Source organism: Xiphophorus hellerii, chromosome 3 (assembly GCF_003331165.1).
Source record: "Xiphophorus hellerii strain 12219 chromosome 3, Xiphophorus_hellerii-4.1, whole genome shotgun sequence".
In the NCBI taxonomy this organism is placed as follows: domain Eukaryota; kingdom Metazoa; phylum Chordata; class Actinopteri; order Cyprinodontiformes; family Poeciliidae; genus Xiphophorus; species Xiphophorus hellerii.
This window is the reverse complement of record NC_045674.1, coordinates 1,538,987-1,552,698: the sequence shown is the minus strand read 5'-3', so window position 1 is coordinate 1,552,698 and position 13,712 is coordinate 1,538,987. Positions and strand designations below refer to the sequence as shown.

The window sequence follows — 13,712 nt, the reverse complement described above, 5'->3', positions numbered from 1 at the left end:
TGAGTTTCACATCTGTGAAGGATTTTATGGTTAAATCCTGAAATATGAGCAGAAAAATCCTTCAAGTTGAAACTTTAAATGCTTTATTTACTCCAAAGGGAAGTGAATTCATATGTGAATGTCGCCACAGAGCCGATATCCTGAGGCAGGAAGGATCTGCAGTAGCAGTCAGTAGCTGCTTCCATCAGTCACTAAGCTGCACAATTTATAAATAATTTCACTTATTAGAAACACGGCAGTTTTTTAAAAATCTTGTTTTTCTATAAAAGGCTTTGGGTGACGTGTTGGTTTATGTCTCAAAACAGCAATAGAAACTTTTTTCACATCACAAGAGTCACATGATGAGCAACCAGTTGATGCTGGGGAAACCATGAAGACAGGAAGTGGTGGGAGGATGAAGGTGGATGATTTAAACTTAATCATTGAGTTTCTTAAATAATACAAACAGAACCATTACTCTTGTTTTTCCAACATTACCCCGACCTGCTGCAGGGTGGAGGCTTTTATTACCCCAACCTGCAGGGTGGAGGCTTTTATTACCCCAACCTGCAGGGTGGAGGCTTTTATTACCCCAACCTGCAGGGTGGAGGCTTTTATTACCCCAACCTGCAGGGTGGGGTAATAACCTACCAGGGTGGAGATCATTTCAAACTGGTGACAGTTTTTAAACATTAAAACTCAGTGAATTAAGTTGAATTAATTTTGTCTGTGTGGCAAAATAAAAACTTACAATCAAAGTAATATTTTATGAGCTGAAATAAACATTAAACAAAAACTAAATTTATGAACATTATAACTTTTCCCTGAGGTTCAACTGATCTTTATTGCGTGTCGGAGTTACCACCGCGCTGGAATCTGGGATTTGGTGAAACGTCTTTAAAATCTGTTCCAGTAAAAACTCTGCAGTAAATTTACTTAAACTATAAAACTAATCTGCTGTGACAGGATGACTGGTTATAGATTTATTAGTGGAAAGCTTTTAAATTCGTAACAGCAGCTGCTCTTCCACTCGTTCAGTTCATGAACATTATTTACATGAAAGAATCAAAATGGTGGAAACGGAATAAAGTCTAAAGTTCCTGGGAAAACGTTCTGGAGGAAAAAACTTTATAACAACCTTTCAGCACTGAAAGAGACACCAGAAAAATCTGTTTCTGTACCGACATCATGAAGCAGCTACTTAACTTCTACTGGGAATTTTAACTGGAACTCAGACGACTGGACTGGTCTGAATAACCTGATGTCTGCTGTGAAGCACGGCGGAGGATCTGTGATGCTGTGGTCTGCTTTCTGTGGCATCATGAGAACTTTGATGTTTCACATTTAAATCTGATCAGAGGATTAAATTTTGGATCAAAAATATGAGCAGATCAACACAATCAATCACTTTTCCATATAAATATCAAATCAAATGGTTGGATTTTCCTAAATTGCAATAAAAGATCAATTTATTTTCCACATCTTGACCCGGCAGTGTGGACTCAGCTCAACCCAAACTGCAGCACTTCAACCAGAGCTGGGCAATATGGTAATTTTTATTCATAGCAAATTAAATGTAAAAAACTGGATTTTATTTCTTTCATTTTTTCTTTGAGTTGAATTCAGAGAAGTGCAGTGAAGCAGTGAAACGGGTTCGTCAGACAAGATGGCGGTTCTGTGTGGCGACGTCTGTCTGAACTCTGGAAACTTAAACAACATTCTGGAGGAAAATCCCAATTTCCAAAAATAAAATCTCCCAAAACAGAAAAAGTGATAATGGATTTATAGCCCAGCCCTCCTGCCTGGACGGCGGGTCTGTTTCCGGACGAGCCGCAGAACCACACAACCACAGAACCACAGAACCACAGAACCACAGAGCTGCAGAACCACAGAACCGCAGAACCACAGAACCACAGAGCTGCAGAACCACAGAACCACAGAACCACAGAACCGCAGAACCACAGAACCACAGAACTGCAGAACCACAGAACCGCAGAACCACAGAACTGCAGAACCGCAGAACCACAGAACCGCAGAACCACAGAACTGCAGAACCACAGAACCGCAGAACCACAGAACTGCAGAACCGCAGAACCACAGAACCGCAGAACCGCAGAACCACAGAGCTGCAGAACCACAGAACCGCAGAACCACAGAACCACAGAACCGCAGAACCACAGAATTGCAGAACCACAGAGCTGCAGAACCACAGAGCTGCAGAAACACAGAACCACAGAACTGCAGAACCACAGAACCACAGAACCGCGGAATCACAGAGCTGCAGAACCACAGAACCGCAGAACCGCAGAATTGCAGAACCACAGAACCACAGAACTGCAGAACCACAGAGCTGCAGAACCACAGAACTGCAGAACCACAGAATCACAGAACTGCAGAACCATAGAACCACAGAACCGCAGAACTGCAGAACCACAGAACCACAGAACCGCAGAACCACAGAGCTGCAGAACCACAGAACCGCAGAACCACAGAACCACAAAACCGCAGAACTGCAGAACCACAGAACCACAGAACCGCAGAACCACAGAGCTGCAGAACCACAGAACCGCAGAACCACAGAACCACAAAACCGCAGAACTGCAGAACCACAGAACCACAGAACCACAGAGCTGCAGAACCACAGAACCACAGAACTGCAGAACCACAGAGCTGCAGAACCACAGAACCACAGAACCACTCACCACGATGAGGTTCCACATGCGGGCGGCTTCGGCCACCAGCGTGGAGACGCCGCTGCAGCCGGGCATCAGGACGATCTTGATGGGCTCGGTGTAGAGCAGGTCGTACAGCAGCTTGGTGGCCTCCCCCGGGTCGCACTGCAAGGACAAAACACATGCATTTAGATCAGGACCAGAAATAGATGGACAAGAGAAAAGATAAGACTGACGGAGAGATGGGAGAGAGAGATAAAAAGGGAGAAACAAAGAGGCAGATTGAGGAATGAGAGGGTGAAGATAAAGGGAGCTGGCAGCTGCCTTAAGAACAGCCACATCACAAGTGGAAGAAAAACTCTGGAAATAGAAGAAACAGATACAAGACTCACAAACAAGGTGATAAAAATGTAAAAATAAGAAAAACGAGCGTCACATTTTCATCCTGACAGCAACCATCTTTAATTAAATCCACCGTTCTGACTCCAGATCAGCACACAGAGAGGCAGCGGCCAAACAGAGGTGACCCGATGGGGCGGCGCTGGCCGTCACACAGATTTACGCCCTCCATGAAGTCATTTACCACACATCCAGGAAAAGGAAACGTTCCCGGCGATCCATCACCGGAGGATCAGCTGACAGACCGGATAAACGGCCGACACGCCTCGCGATCAGAGAGGAACGCTGCGCAAAATCCACTTCAGAGGGACGGCACGTCCACTCACATGACATCTGAGGCAAAAAAAACAGAGATGGTCCCTGGACGGCCCCGGTGCGGGCCCCCGGTGGCCCCCGGACCCCGCGGTTAGCAGCAGGGGGCCTGAGCGGAGTGTGTGGGATTGGTATTCAGCGGCTGGTCGTTCATTAACTCTCAGGCTGCGTCTCATGGCAGACAGAGTCAAGGAGCCGACAAGCTGTTAGATCATTCTGAGCTCCATTAAGGAGAATCGGCTCCCAATTTAAAACCCATCTCTCTTCAGTTTCACTATTTAAACAAAATTCAATAAAATAGAAGAATTATGACAATAAGTTCGAAACCCGTCCGCTGGATCCAGATGTTCCCTGTTAGCTTTTAATCAGATTCATACTGGAACTGTCCAGAGTGAATATTCTTCATAATTTCAACCACAATTCAATACAGTGAATACTTTTGCGTGGCTGTGCTGAGTCTGAGGCAGTCAGAGCCGCATCGCCTCAGGACCAAATTCACCTGACAACGGATCGCTGCAGCTGCTTGTTTGTCCAGAAAATCCTCATTTGTTGAGAGAAAGCAGGAGCTGATTGGAAGTGGAGTCGTGACTGTGAATCTGATGAGAGTTTGGACGATGGAGCGAATGCAGCCATGGAGGACCTGACGGCTCCCAGAGGGGAAGCCAAAACATCTGCGCGATCTGGCGTGGAGCACAAGTGGCCGCAGTGATCAGCCTGACTTCATGTCTGTAAATGGTGAGCTGTGATTACGCATGGAAGAGCTGGAGTTCATCACAGCACATGGGCCTGAAGGAGCCGCTTCAAAACGCCTCAATGAGACCCTCAGCAAAAACTCTACAGTTATCAGTGAAAACAGAAAGGCATGAAAAATCATTTCTCTGCTTTAAGGAGGCAGAGCAAATCCCATCACATCACTTTGTTTCTCAGTCACCAGATATAAATCTACAGTTCTCACCTCCAGACCAAAATGTTTGATTTTTAGCTTTAAATAAGCTAAACTTGATAATATAGCCCATTTAAAACAGTTAAAGTCCTGCACATCTAAATGAATCAAATGAAACATAAACGCACCAAAAGATCTGGAACAAACTTCCAGAAAACTGCAAAACAGCCGAAACACTGAGTTCCTCTAAATCCAGACTATATGCTATAAAAATTCAATTTATTAGATTGTAAATAAAGACATGGCAGCGTTTAAGAAAATGAAGCAGGAAATGAGAAAATGTTGACAGGAGGCAGTGACAGCAGAAACCAGATCTGGAATCATAGAACCGTTTTCTGTTCATTCAGATTAAGATAAATCCATCCACGTTTTAACGTCCTCCAGCCAAACCCTCAGAGGAGTCGTAGATTTACGCTTCAGTTTAAGGTAAATCTGAGAGTCATCTGCATAACGATGAAATGAGACGCCATGTTTTTTAGAGATGGAGCCCAGAGGGTCCAGAAACAGACCCCTGGGGGATCCCATAAGGAAGTGATGTTGGAGAAAGAGGTTTCCTCACCATCTGACAGGAAACTTTCATTTTATCTGTGAGATTCAAACATTTTGGAGCTCCAGCTGAGACACACAGATGTTCTGATCTGCAGTATGAATAAAACTACTTGATGTTGCAAACATCTGCCTGGGATCAGCTGGGCTTTTTGCAGCAGCTGCTCTGCATCCTGACTTCATGAACCTGCGTGCGGCCAACATGTCGGTCTGTCTGAAAACATTCTGATTCAAATTTCTCTTCTTCTCGCTGGAAGTTTTCCAGATCAGTTCAACAAAGCTGTTCATTTTTCCCTTAAAGTGAAAGTAATCCCTCTGAGGAGGCTGTGACTGAACCCTGATAATCTGACCTCAGAGTAAATATGCTGAAACAAAACTGCTGGCCTTCACCATCCGCACATAAAACAAGCTGGGATTCAAGACGCTGCACATGTTCCATGTGAACGCAGGGTAAGTCAGGAAAAACATCGGTGGTTAATTCAGATGTTTTACTGTTTTATTTAGCGTAACACATTAATTCCATTAAGCATCATCATTTTGTATTCTCTGAAGCCGTTTAGATCCACTGTGTCATCCGGGATGATCTGAAGGAGCAGGTTCTGGTTCTGCTGGAGGTTTCTTCCTGTTAAACGGGAGTTTTTCCTCTCCACTGTCACCACATGCATGCTGGGTGTGAGGCATGACTGTAACGTCAACATCAACGTGAGCGCTACGCTCTCAGCGGGAGGAGTGAAAGCTGCAGGCCGATGACTCCATGCTCTGCTGGATACAAATGTTTTTCATTTTAATAAACTGACTGATAACTAGAATCATTTAGTGTGTGACTGGATTAAAAAGACGACATTTGTTATAAGTTGGTGCTACATGAATAAACTGAACTGAATTGATGTCTGAACGTCAGATCTCTTGCTTCCTTTTCCTATCTTCCATTTTAACAGTTTAAAGAGGCGTGTTGGTGGTTAAATGTTCACAGGTTAGTTTAGTTTGATGTTTACAATAAGTTCATTTCTCTATTTGGAGCAAACTTAGCTCGGCTCTCTGCTGCAGGTCTCCACAGCTGCAGCGGTTCTGTTGGTGTTTCAGACAGACAGGCTGAGGCTGGAAGGTTAGAGCCAGAAACCAGCCCAGTTTCAGGACCTGACTATAAATATGTCTGGGTGGGAGTTAAGGCGCCTCTGTTTTAGTTTAGTAATTAGCAGAGAAAGTTTCCTCTTGAGCGCAGCAGATGGCAGGAAGAGACACTTTTAAAGCCGCTTCACTTCCCACCAATCCTCACAATCTGAATCCTTTAACTGATTAGTTCAGTTGTGAAACTTCTGAGTCTATATTTAATCACAGGCTGAGCTGTTTTTAATCACACGGATAAGAGCATTAATATTAATAAGAATGTTTATGTAAAGTGGGAGCGTAGAGTTTCTCTCAGTCAATCAGCGCTGCGGCTGATTCCACTGATTTTCCCGTCTCCTCTTCCGACTTTTCTAAGTGAAAGCAGCGGGAAGCTCGCCTGCAGCCCGGCCCGGCCCGGCCCGGCACACAGTTCGGTTCCTCAGAAGCATCGGGTTCATGCAGATCGACTCGGAGATGCAGATCGACTCGGAGAGCTTTCTAAACACTCCGATTCCCCGAGGTTGTTTGTGTTCGCGGCCCGGCTGCCCGCTGAGGACGAGCTTGTTAGTTTTCTGCTGTTTCAGAGTCTTAACTTCACTCTGATGAGCAGTACTTCATCGCCCGCGCCAATTATCTTCAAATTATTTCATCAATCCATCACCACCATAGCAGATTACAGGTTTTAATAGCAGCTTGTTTTAATCAGCATTCCAAATGACTCGCTGATTATAACATGTAGAAATGAGAATTTAATCAAGAAGTGCAGCTTCTGGTCCTGTAGAGGTTATTAAAACATCCAAACCAAGACAAACAGCCATTAGCCCTCTACATGTTTAGTCAAGACAATTTTCCTGCGTAAAAAACACATTAACTGCAGACTATTTACATGGAGCCGCAGCAACACGCTCGGCTGCAGAGCTCCAATTTCAAAAAAAAAGGGTCATTACAGCTGAATGTTTGCAGGGAAAACATAATGACTCACATTAGTCAGAAGAAGCATTTTACTGGGTGGCAAACCCAGTAAGCAGCGAAAGCATTTCTCCTTAAAAGGCTTTAAAACGCCTCAGTCGTCACGTCAAAAACAAACACTCAAATACAGCGTCTAACAACGGGAAGCAGAGAGAAAACGGTTCAAGGTCAAAGGTGAAGGTCACGCCTGGCATATGACCGCCACCCCCCACCGGGCCCTGCTGATCCGACAAACGCCTCCAACCAGGCAGGAGAAGTCTGGGATAATCAGGACGGGAATGTTCGACCAGATGAGCCTCAAATCACCAGAATATCATCAGAACCTGAACGACTTCCAGCTGAACTCAAAGTGGAGCTAACGAAAACATTTTACACCAGACCAACAAAATCTTTTTCAAACGTTCTGACCTGCAGAACCGCAGAGAAGATGGCCCAGTGCTTGTATCCAGCATATTAGTGGAAAGTTAAGTGGAAGGAAAAAGTGTGGCAGAAAAAGGTGCAACATCAGTAACTGCATGCCGACAATGAGACGACGTCTGAGCGCCGTCCTTCATTTCCAGTGATGACAGTTTGACGTTTCTGCAGCTGTGAGGAAACAAAGCTGAGCGGAGAATCCGGCGGTTCGGAGTCAGATCTACTCTCCTCTGATAGCTTTCTATCTCTCTATCCTCCTGGAAGTTTTAATTTTCAATATTTTGTTTGTAACATATTAAAGCTAATGAAGCTCTGTAGCGCCTCCTGCAGGTTGATATTCACTGCAACAGGAAACCTGTGGAGTGAGCAGAACGGAGGAACTGAACCTGAACTGCTGGGCTGGCCGTCATTGACCCGGCATTGATTTTGCCAAAATCAATTATTTCTTAATGTTTTCAAATCAAATGTTGGATTTTTCTCTTTTTTCACTGGGATGTTAAAATATGGATTCATCTGAAGTATTTTTACCAGAGGTATTAATAAACGTGACCTGAGGTAACGGCGCCTCCCTGATGATTAACGGCGCCAGAACCGGAGCGTTGCCGCGGCGCTCCGGAGCCGGAAGCGTCCCGGCCTCACGCGGCTCTCGGGGGTCTTCATCGTTTCCACTTCAAGCCCAGCCGGGCCGCCGCAACACCTGATGCCGTCCGTGTTTACGCAGCCCGATGCAGCCAATGAGGAGCCGTTCAGTCCACAGCAGAGCAGCCGCGTCTTCCTCCTCCATCCAGGGTGGAACGGTTGCACCGTCACTATTTTATCCTACTACAGCTTTCTATAACCAGGAAGCCACAAGTCTTACGGTCCTGCTGGGTTTTCCGGCTGTTTTCCAGGACCAGGATCACAGGTCCTGGAAAACCTTCCCAAACCTCCAACCTCATCTCCGTTCAGCGCTGAGGTGAACATCCTGCCCCATAGCGACCACTTTAAAGAAACTCCTCTGGTTTATTCAAGAGGTTAGCCTGGTGAACATCAGCCTCTTGTTCTACGCTTTGCTTCGTCCAGAAGGTCTGGACCCTCAGCTGTTGAGAGATGATTGTTTCCTGGAGAAGTGAACTCTGGGTAAAATCTGACCCATCGATTCATTGTTAACATTTGGCTGTGACGTTTGTAAAGAACCAGTTTCACCATTAAGATAAGCTATGAAGTTTACCAGACATTAATGGAAAACCAGACTGATACTGAACCCTGTGAGGATTAGAGCTAACATCCATGTTAGCAGTAAAATGTCTTAAACATTCCTGTTGCTCATTTGGAGGCGTGACTTTGTTCACTTCCTCTGCTGAATTTGTTAAAGTACAAATACTATATAGGCAGATTATAATTTAAAATCAGAACAGAAACATCATCATCGTTGACAAATCAAGGGCAATGGGAGAAATCCCACATGGAGCAATGAAGGGAAATGAGAATCAAGCAGAACTGCATAGAAAGTTAAAGGCTATGAGAAGGAGATTTTACCCAAACATGAGCAGCAGCCATTGTATTTATATGAGCATGGAAATCCACACCGATTTCAAACTTGTACATCTAACTCTTGGTTTATTCTGGTTTACGTCCCGAAGGTCTGAAACTTTCTCTAATTAAACTCACAATCTAATCAAATGACGAGACGGAGACAGAAAGGAATCCTGATTCAGGCCCGTCTACCGGTGGGAGCAGAGAGGGACCTCGCTACACCGCACCGGGGATGGGGCCCGGGGCAGGAGCCGGGGCCCGGGGTCAGGGCCAGGGCCCGGGGTCAGGGCCAAGGCCGGGTCAGGGCCAGGGCCGGGACGATCTGTCACAGCTGCCGACTAAACGAAGAGTCGGACATGAAGGAAGCACCTCGTTCCTCCATCTCTCTGCATCTCCATCTCTCACTCATCATCACTGTTAATAATTGATCAAAGTTTGCAGTCTCCGCTTTGATATATCCATGGCAACGGCCCTGTGTGGCGAGCGAGCGAACGCAGCTCGTGTGTGTGCGTGTGTGTGTGTGTGTGTGTGTTGGGATCACAGAAGGCTGTAAATAGTCTGACGCTGTCACCAGAATAACCGTAGAAACGCGGCGCTCTGCTACCACAGGGTATCTGCATCCATTTAAGAGGACAGGCTGGGATTAAGCGTGGAGCTTCATGAATATTGGATGATGTTGAACAAGCTCCACACTCTCGGCCTTTAATGGTCACAAAACACTCGGCGTGGGTGTGTTTTCCTTCACTCCTGTTTGCTAAAAACAAGCCAGACTCTAATGCGTCTTTCACACAGACAGAAAGGAGGAAGAAAAGTTTTGAACCCTTCAACGTGAAACCAGGTAAACATGGACATGGCTTCAACAAACACAGACATGTGAAGAGATAATTAACCTCCAGAGTTCATTAAACAGCCAGGGAACCAGAATCTCTGCCATGTTTCAGGTCTTTCCTCTGTTCACATTCATTCCTTCAGCCGCAGGCGGAGCAGCAGCCATGTTCCCCAAACCCCGGAAATCTCCACCACCTTTGTCTTTATTTTCATGGTAGCTCAATGTGAAGAAGCACATTTAATCAGAGGACACACACACTCACACACACTCACCACCATATTTCATCTGTTTAGCATTAGATTGGAAAGAACAAGGTGGAACAGGATGCCGCGTCCTCCCAGCATCTCCTGTATGAATTTGCACACATATTGTCACAGAGCCGGAGTCTTGTTTGTTAACGCCATTCGCTTCGAGAGTGTTGCCATGCCAACCCTCCCGCTCTCCCTTTCACACACACACTAACACACACTCCTCTCCCTCCCTGCTCTGCTGTTTAACAGGATTCCAATGCAGAGCTGCGTGCACCAATCAGGAAAAAGCTCGTAGCGGATTTCTAACCAGTACCGGCGCCGTTAACCGTTTGCTGCCTCGGCCTGCAGCTCTCCAGGCATCTGTCCCGCAGCATGATGGGTAACAAGCCTGGGCAGAGCGGGGCGGGGGAGGGCCGGGCATTAGGCTGCTTTTTAATGCATCTGCTCTCATTCTGCTGCTCACACAACGCCTCAAACTTTCAGGAAGAGCAGCACCGAGGTCCAAACCCAGAGAGAATCGGCGCCTCGGGGAAATGCCACCTGGGGTCGGATATTTCATTTATAGTGGTGACATTTTTAAAATACCAACATGATTAATGATTGATGAGCAACAAGCGGGAGGTGGGATCCGGCCCAGCAGGGCTTCCTGTCTGAACTGTGACCTTTCAGGAGCCACCAGGGTTCCTGAACCTCCAGCTTCACATCCAACTCTTTTCCAGAGTTAACATCCTAAATGGATTTGTGAGGCATTTCACTGTCATTTTTATAATTATGAAAATTTTACAATTAAATTAATTTATTTTCTTACAGATATAAATGTTAAGCTATTCCCCAAAACTGGAAATGGATTTATTTTGAGCCATTTTCCATGAAGCTGCGTGAGTGAGCAGCTGGAGTCTCTGCAGTACGGCTGCAGACTGACAACAAAAAGCTACAAGAACCGCTTCATAATCTCACCAACTCGGCTGCGAGGAGCCGGGTCGACTTCAACCCACTTCCACCACAGAAACCACCAACATGGCGCCTCTGGACAAGCGTTTTGTAAAAGTACAATAAGTCAAATATTAATAGAGTGAATCTGTATTTGAGATAAAGGTGAGTTGGGTAAAAATGCATTAAGATATTTGAATAGTCATAAGTTTTTGTAAATGTGAATTTAAGACAGAAAAATTTTGAAGAGTTGCAAAATGTCTTGATTTAAATAAAGATACTTTAATTTTCTTACTCTGAGATCAGAGACCAAGATTCCAGATATTTGGGTCAAAAATAACTGATGGTTTTATTTAGAGATAAATGTAGGAGCTAAAAACAAGCTAACATGTCAAACTGGTTTATTTTAGTGTTTATGTGATTAAAAACTTGAACCAACAGAGTAGAAGATTGTTTAAAACTATTATTGATTCTCTATTGGCTCCCATCTGTCCAAACATTATAAAACCTTCTAAAAATGAATCTGTCATTAATTGCTTCAATGAATATTTTTATTTTTGGAAAGTGGACTAAAGCTTCTTCCATACTGGACCAGATCAGGTGAAACATTTTAATGTGTAGGAACCCAGCAGGGATCAGCTTCTCTCACAAACACAACTGGAAACAAAACTGGACAAAAACGTGCAAAACGAGGCGGCAGGTCGATGTGACGGCGTGTCAGGTCAGAACATGACAGAAAGAGAGCGGAGAGCCAACAGGAGAGGCTGCTGCTCCCCCATGACAACGCTCTCCACTTAAGAGCAGCACCTCCTCTGCTCTCCTGCACATCCACTCACCATGCTGTCGTAGTGGATGAGCTCCAGCTCGTAGTCCGGCAGGATGTCGCTCCTGTTGTTCACCAGGTCCAGAGCCATCTGAGCGGACGGCATGCACGCCTGGCCGCCCGGCCAGCCGCCGCTCATGGGGAACAGCGCTCCGATGTACAGCTTCTTCTTCCCTGCAGACGGCCGGGGCCAGAGGAGAAGGAGGATGAGAGCGGAGCGGAGGAGCGCGGCATGTCCGCGGGACGCGCGGCTCACACGGGGAGGGCATGGGGACGCCAGCAGCATGGTTCAAGGTGAGCCGAACCGAACCGAACCGAGCCGAGCCGAGCCGCAGCGGGGGCGAGCCAGGCGCAGGTTAGGAGGCTTCAGAGCCGGATGTGGAGGTTTGGGGGGAGTCAACACGTGTCCGGAGCAGGACGGAGTTTGATGCGCGTCTGCCGCTTTGACTGGACGAGCTGATCAGCTTACGGCTCTGCTGGGGGGAACATGCTGATGTTTCCCAGACAAAGTCAGACCCGGTTCATCCTGTTCGCCTCCAAACGAGTCGAGCTGAAAACAAACCCAGGTTCTGGTTCTCATCTCTGGACGGTTCCGACTCCGCGCATCGTCAGACTCCGCTTAAAAAAAGAAAAAGAAAAGAAAAGAAAAAACGCGATCTGTGTTGAAAATAGAGCAGCGCGTTTTCCGTCCTCACGACTTTTTCTTTTTCTACGCAGAATAAAAAAATGCTGCGATGCGAAGCGAAGCGCGGTTCGGACGCGGGTTTGGAGTCCGCGCAGAGGACGTCGGGTCGGGTCAGAGGAGCGCGGAGCGACGGCCGCAGATGGAGAAAACAGATGGAGCGCGAAGCGGCGGAGAGACACACATTTCCCCCCCGGGTTTTTTTTTTAACGCCGCCGTTTTCCAGGAGATGAAGCGGGTTAGCAGGCAGGCGCGGTGGAGCTCTGCGACTGATCCACTGCAGCACCGGCTGGCAGAGTGAGAGGAGAGGGGGAGTGAGGAAGAGGAGCGGGAGGAGGAGGAGGAGGAGGAGGAGGGAGGCTCTTTCTCTGATGAATTACTCACTTCAGGTTGTTTAAAGGTGATAGATTATCACATCATTTCCTGAGCTTTTAATGAAATGTCTGAAATCCTCCGATCAAAATGCAGGAGGCCTTTTATTCCTGCTGCTTTGTTACCATCTGCAGGTCATCGATGCATTTTTATTCTTACTGGATTGTTTTTATGCTCTCAATTAGTTTCGTCTCTTCTAACAGCTCGCTTTCATTAATTATTTTTGTTTTTATGCAGCATTTAATATTCATTATCTCTGGAATAGAAATAAATCAGTCAATACTGACAGGAGGAAAAGATCAAATGTACAAGATTTTAGAAACTTCACAACAAAATATCCTTTTTATATCACATTTTAAAAATCACATTTATCGATAGTAACCATTGATTTCAGCAGGAGTCACGTGACTCAGGCTGAAAGCTGCTGATTTATTGAGAAAAACGGATTTAGGGGTAAGAGAGCATTTTGTTTTTCACTAAACTTTGTTTGGTTCTCTGTCAGCTGGAATCATAATTAATGTCAGATGAAAATTTAACTTGTCAAGCAAAATGTGGCGCGTTTCTCCCTGGGCTAACTCCACGATGCTAATGCAGCTAGCTAAACAGTGGCTAACAGGGTTTATGGATCTTAAATACAGAAACGATTCGATTTCTCAGGATCGTTTCCACATCAAATGAAGTTATTCCAACATTTAAAGCCCAGTATCATCAGTTGCCTCCATCATAAATTTCTCTACTAATTTTAATCTATCTGACACCTGGACTTTGACTGGACCGTTGCAGCAGGTTGGTCTCATTTGCAGCCGTTCTGTTTGGTGAAACACTGAACTTTGATGATGTGTCTGGTTCCTGGGCTGTGCAGCCCACATCACCACTCCTCCACCACCGTGTGGCAGATGGTGTGCTGCGTTTGGTTTTCTCCCAACATGGCGCTGAAACATCTCCACTCATCTGATGTTCCAGGTGTTT

At 45.9% G+C, this 13,712-nt stretch overlaps 1 protein-coding gene and 1 long non-coding RNA gene across 4 annotated transcripts in view; one reads left to right on the top strand and one right to left on the bottom strand.

Moving 5' to 3' along the window:
• The window catches only part of gabbr1a (gamma-aminobutyric acid (GABA) B receptor, 1a), a 90,592-nt gene that overhangs the window by 50,553 nt on the left and 26,327 nt on the right, over nucleotides 1-13,712 (bottom strand). Inside the window, exons 7-8 of the mRNA XM_032558038.1 lie at nucleotides 11,703-11,863; nucleotides 2,682-2,816 (exon numbers count right to left, since the gene is read on the bottom strand). Of these exons, the coding sequence (XP_032413929.1) occupies nucleotides 2,682-2,816; nucleotides 11,703-11,863 (296 nt within the window). The remainder of the gene's footprint in view (nucleotides 1-2,681; nucleotides 2,817-11,702; nucleotides 11,864-13,712) is intronic.
• Nucleotides 11,872-13,712, top strand: part of LOC116716998 (uncharacterized) — a 28,258-nt gene continuing 26,417 nt past the window's right edge. For all 3 annotated transcript variants that reach the window (XR_004338668.1, XR_004338669.1, XR_004338667.1), the window contains exon 1: nucleotides 11,872-11,983. This is a non-coding gene — a long non-coding RNA (uncharacterized LOC116716998). The remainder of the gene's footprint in view (nucleotides 11,984-13,712) is intronic.